At 35.9% G+C, this 15532-nt stretch overlaps 1 protein-coding gene across 2 annotated transcripts in view; it reads right to left on the reverse strand.

Annotated features, from left to right (window-relative positions):
• The window catches only part of CDC27 (cell division cycle 27), a 61992-nt gene that overhangs the window by 11179 nt on the left and 35281 nt on the right, over positions 1 to 15532 (reverse strand). Inside the window, exons 10-15 of one of the 2 annotated variants that reach the window (XM_082603447.1) lie at positions 8362 to 8461; positions 6934 to 7141; positions 6549 to 6718; positions 3550 to 3702; positions 2219 to 2427; positions 258 to 375 (exon numbers count right to left, since the gene is read on the reverse strand). In XM_082603447.1, coding sequence (XP_082459573.1) covers positions 258 to 375; positions 2219 to 2427; positions 3550 to 3702; positions 6549 to 6718; positions 6934 to 7141; positions 8362 to 8461 — 958 coding nt within the window. Of the gene's footprint in view, positions 1 to 257; positions 376 to 2218; positions 2428 to 3549; positions 3703 to 6548; positions 6722 to 6933; positions 7142 to 8361; positions 8462 to 15532 lie in introns of both variants that reach the window. The other variant, XM_082603446.1, reaches the window with a different exon arrangement.

The raw sequence follows: 15532 nt of genomic DNA on the forward strand, positions 1-15532 counted from the left end.
TCGTGCCCTGGTCTGGGAAGATCCCACATGCCGCGGAGCGGCTGGGCCCGTGAGCCATGGCCGCTGAGCCTGCGTGTCCGGAGCCTGTGCTCCGCAACGGGAGAGGCCACAACAGTGAGAGGCCCGCGTACCGCAAAAAAAAAAAAAAAAAAAAAAGAATAACAATAACAAAAAGCCCTAATTTTCATTATACCAATTAAGTCAATAACAAACATTTCAAAAGGGATTAACTGAACAATACTTAGAAAGCTACTTACTACTCCAATGTGGCAAAGCAAAACCGAACTTTGAGGGTTGATGTCAAGTGCTTTCTGGAAATGCATTTCTGCAAGGCTGAATTTTTCTTGCTTGTAATAAATCATTCCTAAACCATACCTGAGAGTTTAAAATAAAGTACAATTTTAGGGATATGAACTGCTAATTTAGTTCAACTAATAAAAGGATATGTATGGAACGTGGCATTTTAATAAACCAGTAGAAAAATACTTATGGTCTTAGGATAGGCAAAAACTATCAGTCATGATAAAAAATTGTCAAAGAATTCTAGACAAGTCACTTTTACAGGTAAAAACAATAAATCCAATCCAGTCAATCAATCAATCAATCAAATAAAACTATAAAAATGAGGGAAAAAAGAAACCACATCCTTAGACCCACCACTACAATCTAGATTTAGTAACTAATTTTTACTGAGTGGTTATTGTGTGTGTGTGCCAATAATTTTGTTAAATTCTTTGTGTGATTTATCTCATTTAATCCTAGAAGGAACCAAGGAGATAGGTACTGTTACCAATCACATTTTTAAATAAAAAAACTGAGGCTTAGAGAAGTTAAATAACTTGCCCAAAGTTATACAGCTAATAAGGATGCTAATCAGTTCCTTCATGATTCTAGACCCTAAACTCCTAACAATGCTACTTCCATGTTATTTGTCCAAATGCATATATATTTTATACTATAATTAGAATATGCATAGTGTCATGTTCTGCTTCCATCCCGTCTCCCCACTCACTGTGTCAAAAATATGCTCCTATAGATTTCAAAATTTACAGACTTCAAAATTATATTTTTTAAAGGCTTCAAATAGACTTCAAAATTATACATTTTAAAGGCTATGTAACAGTATAGTAACTTGATATACAGGTATTTTTCCTGAGTTTTCAAAACATCAAATGAACACATTGTTACTGATTTACATTAAGGATCCCTCTTGGCTAAACTAGCTAATGATGATCGGGAATAAACACCAAATAATTAAGAAAAAAAGCACAATAGTGTATCTCCTTTATTTGTGTGGTTTTGTTTATTATTATAATTGTGTTAGAGGTGAAGTAAAGGTATGAAAAGTTCTGTGCTAATAATGGTGAAAGTGGAGATAACTGAAGATTGGAGTTGGAAAAACAAACTTGCTTAATGTTTAGTTAAATACTTATATAGTTACCTAAATAACTCAATATTGAAATTCTTCCCAGTAAAAGCTTGCTAGTCTAAATATTCCTCCTTTTCTCTAATTGAAACAATTATTTTTATAGCATAATATTTGATATGGTAAAGTTTTTTTAAGAATACAACTATTGCAATATAGCAGAACAGACAGTACACATTTAAAAAACAACAGAAGTCCTATTAAGAACTGAGCTCTGAAAATATCACAGAGAACTTTATGTGAATGTTGGCAAGCCTGACTGTTTAATAGGTCAGCAGAAGCTAGCACTTATCAGGCCATCTTTCAGGCAATGTAACTACTTAGAAATGAGATATCCATTAAAAAGCACATATACACAAATGAAAAAATATATTTCAATAATCTAGTGCTTCAGATTTAGTGACAAATAGAAAATTGCTATAATGATTAACCCAAAAGATTAACCTTCCACAGTCCCAACCACTTTCTATTTTAATCACCATTTTAGTGTTCTAAGAAAAAGTAGCAAATCAAAGTAACAAAACCACCTATTTGCAAAAATTTGGTAGGAGAAAAGGTTGAAACTGTTGAATATAAGGATCTGGAATTCTATTGGCATTAGTTAAGAGTTTGTTAAAGGTATAAATTTCACATAAAAAACCATTTTGGTTAGAAGTTATCAACTAGTAGGTACCATTCTTAAGTATTAGTTAGTAATCAAATTCATGACAACAAAGAGATATCTAACAAGAAAAATTACTGAGTATCAGCCCCATCAATAAGACACTGCCTTTGGACTTTGTTAGCACTTACCATGCATTATAATGTCTAGGATTGACTCTGATAGCATTTCGAAAACAAGCTAATGCTTTGTCTAATTCTTCAGTTAACACAAACTCATGCCCTAATAGAGTATAGGCATAAGCATAATTTGGATCAACCTGGATAGCTCTCTGGAAGAATTTAATCGCAATATCATGTTCCCGTTGCAAACTGAAACAGTTCCCTGCAGCACACCAGGCCTTAAAAAAATGGAAACAAGAACCAAATGCACAATTAAAATTTTGTTTTATTTTTTTCTAACAAAAGCAATCTATGACTAAAATTAAGACTCAGATCTTACTTACAACAGAAAGACAACAACTGAAAGAGTTTTAATATAGTCAATCCTCATTCATGGATTCCATATTGGCAAATTTGTCTACTTTCTAAAATTTATTTGTAAAACCAAAATCAATACTTGCAGTGCTTTAGTGATCACTGCTGGATCCAAGTGTGATATGTGTGTGTGTATTTCCCCTAGGAGCAATGGTTCAGTATTTGCCAATTCAGTGTTCATGGAGACTATAGAAGCTTAAATATGTTACAGAAGTACCACTAAATATTCTGAGATGCATGGAAATAAAATCCTTATAGGACTGAAACATGTAAACTGTGCCTATGTCTTAAAATGACAGTTAAAATTATTATTTTAATTTAAAATGAGCACTTAAAAAACATCTCTCTTTCTGTTTAATGAACTCTACTCTTGGTGACAACAGCAATTATAACAAAACCAAGTCTTGATTAATCCTGAATGAAATATCTGCTTTATGATTTTTCTATTTGTGAATCTGCACCATATACTCTAGGATTTCCCCTTCTTCTCTGAGTCCCTGCCTATACAGAAGAATACGAAAATAAGTGTGGGTGATACTAAATGAATGATTTGGGTCATTTCCATTTGGTAAAGATGATCAAAAGATAGCTACAGGGAATTCCCTGGTGGTTCACTGGTTAGGACTCTGCACTCTCACTGCCTAGGGCCCAGGTTCACTCCCTGGTCACGGAACTAAAATCCCACAAGCTGCGCTGGTGAGGCAAAAAAAATAAATAAAAAAATAAAAAAAGATAATAGGGCTTCCCTGGTGGCGCAGTGGTTGAAAGTCCCCCTGCCGATGCAGGGGACACGGGTTCGTACCCCGGTCCGGGAGGATCCCACATGCCGCGGAGCGGCTGGGCCCGTGAGCCATGGCCACTGAGCCTGCGCATCCGGAGCCTGTGCTCCGCAACGGGAGAGGCCACAGCAGTGAGAGGCCCGCGTACCACAAAAAAAAAAAAAAAAAAAAGATAGTCACATAAGCAAAGTGTTTCAGTTAATTTACCTCTGGTGAATTTTTATCCATATCTGTTAAGTCTTTTGAAAGAACTGAAAGAGCAACATCCTTTTGAAGATGCCAAAGTGTTGTAGAGTAGATCTCCATGCCTTCGACTCTATAATTCTCAATTCTTCTAACCTCTGAGAATATTCTTTCAGCCTGAAATACAAAAACTAGTAAGGGGAAAACAAGCTGATACAATTTACATATATAGAGGGAGAGTGCTGGGCACTGTTCTCATAGGACCTAAACGCTGCTTTGTTTTACAGTGTTTATGTGAACTAGTATTGATACTAACACATGGCCAAATTGAGCAAGCTTCCATGGTAGGTCAAATATTGATGTAATCATATTCACACTTAACCTAGTTTTTATAAACAAGTTATGGCAGGAACATGAATTCTGAAAAGAAAATTTGTTTCCACCAAAAAGACAGAAGAGAGATCTATACAAAGTTAATAATTTAAAAAGAAGTCAATTATTTTATTCTCAAAAAACACTATTCCATGTTTTAATTATGGCTTTATAGAATAACTCTCAGGAAAGGTGAGAGAAGAATGACCTCTGTAATACAAAACCTATTTTTGTACTGATTATTAAGAGGTTGAGCGGAAAACTTTAGGGGAAAAACAGGCTTGGCTGGCCATCAACCCTACGGCATGTTGAGCACTGAATATTTCCATCAATGTCTTACCTGCTAGGAACTATAGTCCCTGCCTAGTATAATTCCCTTTTCTTCTGCAGCACTCTCTTGACTTTAGGGTCCCTTCTCAGCTACCAAGTCAAAGTTTTTCCTCACCATACTCAAAGCTTCCAGAACTGTGCTTCTCTCCCCTGAAGTTTGAGGCTTTGGGTTATGTAGCTCCCCAGTTTATCAATTCAGTAAGTTAAAAATTCTGAAAGTCAAGTTTAGTTTAGAATAAGGAATATCTGGTCTACTCTTAATGAAATGAAGATGACAAAATACGGAAACAGAATTTATAAAACTAGAAAAATAGGAACAATTCTTACATATGGCCATATACTATCTAAAATTAGCTTAGATTTGTGACTGCCCTGAATCCCTTAAAAGTTATACAGATAAGTTTTTCAAATGGGCATTTTTCAAACATGCATTGGTTAAGAGAAGACAGACCTAACCACCTGCCAAATACAGGTTTTGGAAACCTTCTGGTTTAAAATTTTTCAGAATCTATTGCTTCCTCTGAAAAGTGACTATGCCATAGACAAAAAGGAAAAAAAAACTTATTAAATTAAGTTGAAACAAAGGCTTTCTTTAGTTAAATATCTGGGTCTACATCTGCTCTATAATTAGGGGTAACAATAAAATTCATGTAAAGTACCTGTGAAACAATAAATAAGAAATAATCCAAACAAAGCTTTTACCTGTGAACCGATTAAAAAAACCACAATCCAGCAATGAAAAAGTCTTTCTGTCTACAACTCTTTTTTCTTTAGTACTCAAAATTACAAGATAAATTACAATTTATTACAAGATAGGTTACAAAAATTACAAGATAAATTACAATTGTAATTTACAGTAAATTACAATTCTGAATTTATTCTCTACCTGGAAGTACACTTCACCCCTAGAGCTTTGCATGGCTCATTCAGGGAGAAGTAACCTTTTTCTGAGCATGTTTTTTAAAAAATAGCACCATACTTCACTGTCTCCCAATCTCCTTACCATGCTTCATTTTTCTTCCATATGACTTATTGCTATTATTATTGCTATTTCTTTCATATGCTTATTGCCTGTCCTTATATATTTATTGGCTTATAATATGTCTCTTACTAGAAAGTAAGCTCTCTGAAGGCAAGCAATTATCTGTCTAGCTATATTACAGTACAGAAGAGAGTCTAGGATACAACATGCACTCAAATATATGCTGAAAGTAATCAGGGCAAATAAGTGACCTTATTATCAACTTTAAATAATTTATGTTAGAGAAATTTTACTAATATATAGGTTTCTTAAAGTCTTTTTTAAACGTTTTTCTAATTTTAAGTTTAGGGGCAGGGGATGAAGTGCTTTGAAAGAAGAAATGGGGAGTAAATTAGAATTTTCTTTGGCTTTAGGCTAATCATCCTCTCCTTTCCTGATTTAAACAGATAACTTAAGCAACAAATATAATTAAAATTAAAATGATAAAAGCCTTGTAATACGGACATTATGTTCTTGATTACATACAACTTTCTTCATAGTATTAAATTTATAAAACATACTAAATGCCAAAAAGTCATCCCAGTAAGAACTCTATATATATAGTAGAAAGAATTGATTATAAGTATCTATTACATGGTAAATACATATTTTCAGATCCAACTAAGTAGAATACAAATGTTTCACATAAGAATGTATGGATGGGGATTTCCCTGGTGGTCCAGGGGTAAAGAACCCACCTTTCAAGCAGGGGACACAGGTTCCATCTCTGGTCAGGAACTAAGACCCCACATGCTGTGGGGAAACTAAGCCCGCGTGCCACAACTACTGAGCTCACGCCTCAAGGAGAGAGCCCGCATGCCGCAAACTACAGAGCCCGCGTGCCACAACTAGAGAGAGAATACCTGCCCGCCACAACTAGAGAGAAGCCTGAGTGGCACAACTAGAGAGAAACCCGAGTGGCACAACTAGAGAGAAACCCAAGCAGACCATGTGCCGTAACAAAAAGATCCTGCATGCCTCAACAAAGATCCTGTGTGCCCCAACTAAGACCCGACACAAGCCAAAAAAAAAAAAATAATAAGGAAAAATAAATTAAAAAAAAAAGAATGTATGGATGACTTGGGTTCTCTACAAATCTATCTCAAGTAAGCCCAAAGAATTTAAACTACCCCTTAACACGAGAAAGAATTGTGCTCATAAATTATAAATAGTGACAAAATAAATATAGACATTACATAATAAATACTGACCCTTTATATCTAGGCTTCTCAAGCATAAGCATTTTAATTAAATTTAAATTATCTCTAGAAAGGCATATATAACTATTTTTCATACTTACTTGCATGTACTCTGAAAGTTCAAAATAGGCTCTTCCAATCTGGCACAGGACCCAACCAGTATTGTAGTGGTGAGAAGGTAGGTGGCTCAAGATATTTATAGCTTCTTTGCAGTTGTATGAGCACAAAGCTAAATAACCTTTCCCCATTTCACGAAGAAGGCTCATCAAACCTTCTAGGAGAAAACAATGTAGTAAACAAAGGAGAAAAACACAGTAAAGCAGTCAGGTTTTCTAGAAAGGCTAATTACAAAATAATTCATTAAAAATTCCAACATCTATCCAGAAAAAAATGGAAAGCACTTTAATGAACATAAATAAATTTACTTAAAATAAGTGAATAAAATAAAATAAAATACAAAGAAGATATTAAGCATTTAAAACAGACCTGCTGCTGCTTTCTGTAGATTAAATGCCTGGATCTGAGGTGTGATTGTGGAGATTTTCCCTTCTGAAATGATTGCAGAGTCTAATTTTGTTATTTCTAGGCTATCATTTATGTTAGGTTGAGTTATTCCTCCTTTATTAGTTTTACTTTTTGTTTTTCTGTTTGGGATTTTAGGTGGAAACTTCATTTTTAATTTTTTGCTATTCTCCTGTAACAAGAAGGAAAATCCCACACTTATTACACTCATTTATTTTAGACATCCCCCCAACCCTTTTTCTCAAGTATTAGATATAAAATAAACAGTTTTGATTGATCTGTATTTTTCTCAGAAAACAAGTCATCAAAGTCACTTAATTTGAAACGCAACAATTCTGAAAATAAATCATAGTAACTAACTAGTGTTTAAGGTACATTAGCTTTAAGCATTTCTCTTTATTGAAAGTGTATCACTTTTGGGACTTCCCTGGTGGTCCAATGGTTAAGAATCCTCCTTCCAATGCAGGGGACGTGGGTTTGATCCCTGGCTGGGGAACTAAGATCCCACATGCTGTGGGGCAACTAAGCCCACGCACCACAACTAGAGAGAAGCCCGCGCGCTGCAACGAAGAGCCCATGTGCCGCAACTACGACCCAATGCAGCCAAATAAATAAATAAACAAACATTTTAAAAAACCCATCACTTTCATTATTTAAAAATAAGAACGTAAGTAGATACAACATCTAATTGTCTCAGAGCATTGTAAGTTATAAGGTACAAAATTGCTGATCTATATATGTCAAAGTTAAAGACTGTCCATAATATTTGTCAATGGATGAAGAAAATTTACCAAAGGTATAAGTTCCTCCAATGGTGCAAAGAAACGTGCAAAGAAAACACAGAAAATTTCCATTTACTCTTCCCACAATTTTTCCCAATGGTAACATTTGACATAACCGTAGTACACCATCAAATCCAGGAAATTGGAATTGGTACAACACTAGCAACCAAAACTATAGATCTTATTTGGATTTCATCAGTTTTCACACGCGCCTTTTAAAAAATTTTGGTGTGTATAGTTCAGTATAATTTTGTCACATGTATGGATTTGTGTAATCAACTACCACAATAAAGATATAGGACTGCTCTACCACTTCACAAAGAAATTCCCTTGTGCTATGCTATAAAAGTCACATCCTCCGCTCAGTTCTAACTCCTAATAACCATTGACCTGCTCTCCATCACTATAATTTTGTAATTTCTACTATGTTATATTTATTAAAGGACCAAGAAAATTTACAAATGTTACAGATGGTCCTCCAAATTAAAAAACATTAAAAAAATTTTAAATAGTCTCCTAATTTATTCATCAGACATTGAGTCATCGATGAACAGAAATTTTAGAGGAGGAAGCATTAAGTAAATGTGACATACAGAAATCTTTAAATTACCTTGGTTGTAGAGCTGTCACTAGTAAAAAGTCGTGAACTTCTTCGAGGCAGTGCATTTGGGGGAGATGTGATAGTGGGGCTCAATACCTGAGGTGTTGTACTAAAAAATTATAAAAGTAGACATTAAAAAAAAAAACTCAGTTTATGACCATTAACTATTGTTTCAATTCAAGTACATTAAAAAATAAGTATTCAACATGTTTGCATTCTAAAATTGATGAGATCAGTCCTTTTCTCATCCCCCTATGAAAACTCTTATTTAAAAAATGATTCTTGTTACGATAAAATGATAAAAATTATAGCACAGATCTTCACTCTATCTGAAATTGCTAATTTGAACTTAAAACAATCCACATAAAAATTATGGGTCAATAAATAGTAAACACATCTATAAACCAATTATCTCTAGCCCTCATTTGTAACTATAGCAAGTTAGAGAAAAAGAAAAAGAAAGCTGGACATGGACAGTCTAAATGTGGGGTATTTGCCAACAAATAGATACCACTAGAACAACTGATACCTGGGAGGTTATTACCCTGTAAATTCAAACAGCCACACCAAGGGATTATTCTGTTTAGAGCAAAAGGAATCTAATAATCACTTGGATAGATTTTTTTTTTTTTTACTTTAAAGGCAAATCTTAAGATACAAGAATTCTATTCTTAATACACACACTATACATAAAATAGATAAACAAGGATTTACTGTGTAGCACAGGGAACTATATTCAGTATCTTATAATAGCCTATAATGGAAAAGAATCTGAAAAAGAATATATGTATATGTATGTGTATATATATATATATATGTATGTATGTATAACAAATCATTTTGCTGTACACCTGAAACTAATACAATTTTGTAAATCAACTATAGTTCAATTAAAAAAAAAGAATTCCATTGTTAGAAAGCAAGCAGATTTAAACCTCAAATTATCTAATTGACAGTAAGTCTATGGACTAAACTATTTACAGTTTATACAGCTTATGGGAAATCCTACTAATTACCTGAGTCTGGGTCAAAGAAGCTTCTGAAAATAAAAAGAGAAGCTGACCAGTGAATAAAAGAATGCACCGGCTTTCAAAGACACAATCTCAATGAAGAGATTTCAGCAAGTGAGGTCATTTGGGTTGACCAATTTACTTTTTAATGATAATTTTTAAATTAATAATATTTTTTTTAGCAGAGTTTAAGGTTCACAGCAAAACTGAGGGGAAGGTACAGAGAATTTCTATATACTCCCTGCCCCCACACATGCACAGCCTCCCCCGTTATCAGCATCCCCCACCAAAGTAGAACAATGTTACAGTTGATAGATCTACAGTGTACCACATTGTCACTCATTGATAATCATCCAAAGCCCACAGTTTACCTTAGAGGTCACTCTTGGTTTCGTATATTCTATGGGTTTGGAAAAATGTTTTATGACATGCATCCATCATTATGTTATCATACAGAATGTCTTCAGTGCCCTAAAAATCCTCTGTGTTCTGCTTACTCATCCCTCCTCCTTCCTTGGCAACTACTTACCTTTTTACTGTTTCCATAGTTTTGCCTTTTCCAGAAACCTACTCATTTTTAAAAGTACCATTATCCTTTACTTGGCAGGAACAACTATGTGTCATTTATACTATACATGTAAGCTATATTTTGTCAATAAGATTACATAACTATAGAAAAGACTTTTGCCTGAGAAGTAGGAGGGAATAATTTCATAGTATGGAGCAGTTTATAGGGAGGACAAGCCTGAGAAAGATGCTGAGCTTGCTTTAAACAGGCAAAAGGCTACATGAGGGTAACATACATCTTGTGGGGGTAGAAGTAAAAATAAGAGAGTTCTGGGGCTAGGAGGTTAAAGAAGACATCCCTATATTATAATTTTCATCGGGGTTCTGTTAGCTCCAAAGGGCCATCTGACAAAATAAAAAACTCAAAGTCTGACAGGCACCAGAAAAGTGAAACAGGATACTGCATCTGTTTAACTAGGAGTTTGACACTGAAAGGCATGTGCTCCAGAATCAGATTGTTGAAGTTTGAAATCAGGTTCTACCACTTACTACTTTATTTGACTATAGGCCAATTATATGAAATACCATTTAAAAAAGTTTTTGCGGGCTTCCCTGGTGGCGCAGTGGTTGAGAGTCCGCCTGCCGATGCAGGGGACACGGGTTCGTGCCCCGGTTCGGAAAGATCCCACATGCCGCGGAGCCTGCACGTCTGGAGCCTGTGCTCCGCAGCGGGAGAGGCCACAACAGTGAGAGGCCCGCATACCACACACACAAAAAATAATAATAATAAAATAAAAAGTTTTTGTAAATAGCATCATCTTATGGCTTTGCAATAAAATATGAAATATCCTAGTAATTATAGGAAAATGCCTTGGAAAGATTATAGAAATGATTTTTAGAGGTTAACATGTGGAGAAAATGATGACACACAAACTTTCTTGGGTGATTTAGCTAAGAGTACTAAATAAAAGAACAGACTTCTACCAATTATGATAGAGTAATATGGAATTATTTATTCCAGATTTATTCTGCCATCTTAATCAACTATAATACTGAACAAAATATATGAAACAATGTTTTTCAGACACTGGACAGCAGGTAGCACATGCCTGAGGAAAGTTCTGAGGATGCAGGGCAGGGAAGGGGACCACAACTAGAGCTCATTGGTCTCTGTGTGTTGAGAAGGAAATGTTGAGAATTCAGGGAAGCCAAGGCAGTTAGAATCTGCAGGTTGCAGCACCAGAAAGGAGAGCACTACAAAGACGGGAGCTCCAAAGATCTGTAAGAGGTTTCCCTAGAATCTTCAGTTGAAAACTGACCAGTGAAGGTGTTTGAGTGTTGTATAATAATTTGCCTAGTCTTGTCCCAAGTTGTTGATAGGGAGCTTTCAAACCTTCTGAATTTCCCAAGTGATATCTTTGTTACTCATTGTGGGTGTCTGGGACCATACCTAAGTTTATGCTAATGAAGTGACTCATGGTGGGGTCCTAGATAGTTTCAGGATGGGGGGCTGGCCATATTGGAAAGATTAACCATGTGACTAGAGGACTGGGCTTTGAGCTAGGTGATATTAGCCTGACCTCCTCTAGGAAGGGGAAGGTGGCTGGAGACTAAGTTCATTCAAGGGGTCAATGACAAAATATATCATGCCTATGTAATAAAACCCCATTAAAAACTCTGAACATCAAATCTTGGTTGAGTTTCCTGGTTGATGAACACACAGATATGCCGAGAGGGTGACATCTTGATTCCACAGGGAGAGGACACAGAGGCTCCTGTATTCAGTACTCTCCCAGATCTTAACTTATGGGTCTCATTTGTCTGGTCCTGCTCTGTATCTCTTATAATAAAACTGTAATTTTAAGTATAGCACTCTCCTAGATTCTGTAAGTTGTTCTAGCAAATTATCAAACCTGAGGGGCTAGCATGAATCCTCAAATTTGTAGCCAGGTGGTTAGAAGTGTGAGTGGCCTGGGGAACCCCTGAGCTTGTAACTGGCAAGTCAGTAAGACTTGATGACAGTCTTGTTGGGACTGTGACCACAGCCTGCAGAATCTATGCTAAGTCTGGGTAGTCAGCATCAGAATTGCTTTACAGTATTGCAGTGAGGAAACTACCAGAATGTGGTGAAAGAACTACTGAAAAGGAGCAGGCAGAACAATTCTTGGAGCTCACCTTGGTCTGGGAATGGCTCATATTTTCAATAGCCAGAGTGAAAAAAACTCATACTAAACAGGCCATTGAGTAGAGTACTGAAAGTGGGGCAAAATTAACCCAGACTAAAGGCTGCTCATGTCCCACCGAACAAATTAAAAAGCAAAACCTGAAAGGATCAAGCTGTTAACAAGTAATTTAAGTGAATCCCACATATGGTCACCTTATCTTTAATAAAGGAGGCAAGAATATACAATGGAGAAAAGACAGCCTCTTCAATAAGTGGTGCTGGGAAAACTGGACAGCTACATGTGAAAGAATGAAATTAGAACACTCCCTACCACCATACACAAAAATAAACTCACAATGGATTAAAGACCTAAATGTAAGGCCAAACACTATAAAACTCTTAGAGGAAAACATAGGCAGAACACTCTATGACATAAATCACAGCAAGATCCCTTTTGACCCACCTTCTAGAGAAATGGAAATAAAAACAAAAATAAACAAATGGGACCTAATGGAACTTAAAAGCACAGCAAAGGAAACCATAAACAAGATGAAAAGACAGCCCTCAGAATGGGAGAAAATATTTGCAAACGAAGCAACTGACCAATTAATCTCCAAAATATACAAGCAGTTCATGCAGCTCAATATCAAAAAAACAAACAACCCAATCCAAAATTGGGCAGAAGACCTAAATAGACATTTCTCCAAAGAAGATACACACATTGCCAACAAACACATGAAAGGATGCTCAACATCACTAATCATTAGAAAAATGCAAATCAAAACTACAATGAGGTATCACCTCACACTGGTCAGAATGGCCATCATCAAAAAATCTACAAACAATAAATGCTGGAGAGGGTGTGGAGAAAAGGGAACCCTCTTGCACTGTTGGTGGGAATGTAAACTGATACAGCCACTATGGAGAACAGTATGGAGGTTCCTTAAAAAACTAAAAATAGAACTACCATATGACACAGCAATCCCACTACTGGGCATATAACGTGAGAAAACCATAATTCAAAAAGAGTCACGTACCACAATGTTCATTGCAGCACTATTTACAAGAGTCAGGACATGGAAGCAACCTAGGTGTCCAATGACAGATGAATGGATAAAGAAGATGTGGCACATATATACAATGGAATATTACTCAGCCACAAAAAGAAACGAAATTGAGTTATTTGTAGTGAGGTGGATGGACCTAGAATCTGTCGTACAGAGTGAAGTAAGTCAGAAAGAGAAAAACAAATACCGTATGCTAACACATATATATGGAATCTTAAAAAAAAAAAATGGTTCTGAAGAACCTAGGGGCAGGACAGGAATAAAGACGCAGACTTAGAGAATGGACTTGAGGACATGGGGAGGGGGAAGGGTAAGCTGGGACAAAGTGAGAGAGTGGCATGGACATATATACACTACCAAATGTAAAACAGATAGCTACTGAGAAGCAGTTGCATAGCACAAGGAAATCAGCTCAGTGCTTTGTGACCACCTAGAGGGGTGGCATAGGGAGGGTGTGCGGGAGACGCAAGAGGGAGGGGATATGGGGTTATGTGTATACGTATAGCTGATTCACTTTGTTATACAGCAGCGACTAACACAACAATGTAAAGCAATTATACTCCAATAAAGATATTACAAACAAAATTTAAGTGCATCCCAGAACAAAACTTGAAAAATACTTAAAAGGCTACAAAAAGTCCAGCACTCAACCACGTAAAATTTCCAATAACTGGCATACAAAAAAACCCTGGCATGCCAAGAAGCAGAAAAATATAACCTACACTGAAGAGAAAAACCAATCAATAAAAAACAGACACAGTAAGACTTAGTAGCTAAGATCATTAAAAGAGCTACTATAAATGTAGTTCCATATGTTAAAAAAGGTAGAAGAAAGCATGGGCATGTTAAGGAGAGAACCAAATCAAACTTCTAGAGATGAAAAACAGAATGCCTGAGATAAAATAGACACACACACACACACACACACACACACACACACACACACACACACACTGAATGGGATTAACAGCAGATTAGACACTGCAGAAGAAAAGATTCGTTAGCTTGATGACATAGTAGTAAACCCTATCCAAAATGAAAGAGAAGAAAAAGACTGGAAACAAAAAAGAACAGGGCATTAGTGAACTGTGGGACAACTTTAAACAGTCTAATATACATGTACTTGAAGTCCCAGAATGAGAGAGAAGGACATGGACAGAAAAAGTATTTGAAGAAATAATGGCCCAAAATTAGCTAAATTTGATGAAAACTATCAACTTACAGATCCAAGGAGCTCAATGAATTTGAAGGCCAAGAAAGGAGAAAACACACTACAGCACATCATAATCAAATGGCTTAATTATCAGTGATAAAGAAAAAATATTAAGGGTCAGAGAAAAGAGACAGATTACATACATAGAGAAACAAAAATGAGGATGGCAACAGGCTTCTTGTCAGAAACAATGCAAGCCAGTAGACAGTAAAGCAACATCTTTAAAGAAAAAAAAAAAACCTGTCAACTAGAATTCCATACCCAGGACTTCCCTGGTAGTCCAATGGGTAAGACTCTGTGCTCCCAATACATGGGGCCCGGGTTCGATCCCTGGTCGGGGAACTGTTAGATCTCGCATGCATGCCACAACTAAGGGTCCACATGCTGAAACTACGAAGCCCACATGCTGCAACTAAGAAGTCCACATGCCACAACTAAAGATTCTGCATGCCTCAATAAAGATTCTGCATGCTGCAACTAAGACACAGTGCAGCCAAAATAAATAAATAATAAATAAATATTTTAAAAAAGAATTCAATACCCAGTGAAAATATCTTTCAAAAATAAAAACAAAGGTGAACTTAAAACTTTCTTCTGCATACAAAGGCTGAAAAAAAATTCATTACCAACAGACCTAAACTACAAGAAATGTTAAAAGAAGTCCTTCAAGATGAAGGAAAAAAAATACCAAACTGAAATTTGGATCTACAGAAAGAAACAGAGCGCCAGAAACAGTAAATATGTGGGTATCTATAAAATAGACTTCTTTTTCTTATTAAAAAAAATCTCTGTTAAAGGTAACTATTTAAGGCAGAAACTACAACCATCACTCTAAAGTAAAATGTATGACAGCAATAGCGTACAGACTGAGAGAGGAGCGTGAAAATACCCCGTTATAAGGTCTTGTAGTGTATGTGACATGGTATAGCATTACGTGAAGGTAGACTTTGATAAGTTAAAATGTGTAATATAAACCCTCAAACGACCTCTAAAAAGACAAAATAAAGAGTAAGTGTTAATAAGGCATGTTATGGGTTGAATTGTATCTCCAAAAGGATATGTTGAAGCCCTAACCCCCAGTACAGTTAATGCGGAACTTCTTGGGAAATATGGTCTTTGTAGATGTAATCAAGTTAAGATGAGGTCATCAGGGTGGGCCTTAATTCAATATGACTGATGTCCTAATAAGAAAAAGGAAATCTGAATACAGAGGCACACA

The sequence above is a fragment of the Mesoplodon mirus genome (genome assembly GCF_964341445.2).
Source record: "Mesoplodon mirus genome assembly, chromosome: 18".
Taxonomy (NCBI): Eukaryota; Metazoa; Chordata; class Mammalia; order Artiodactyla; family Ziphiidae; genus Mesoplodon; species Mesoplodon mirus.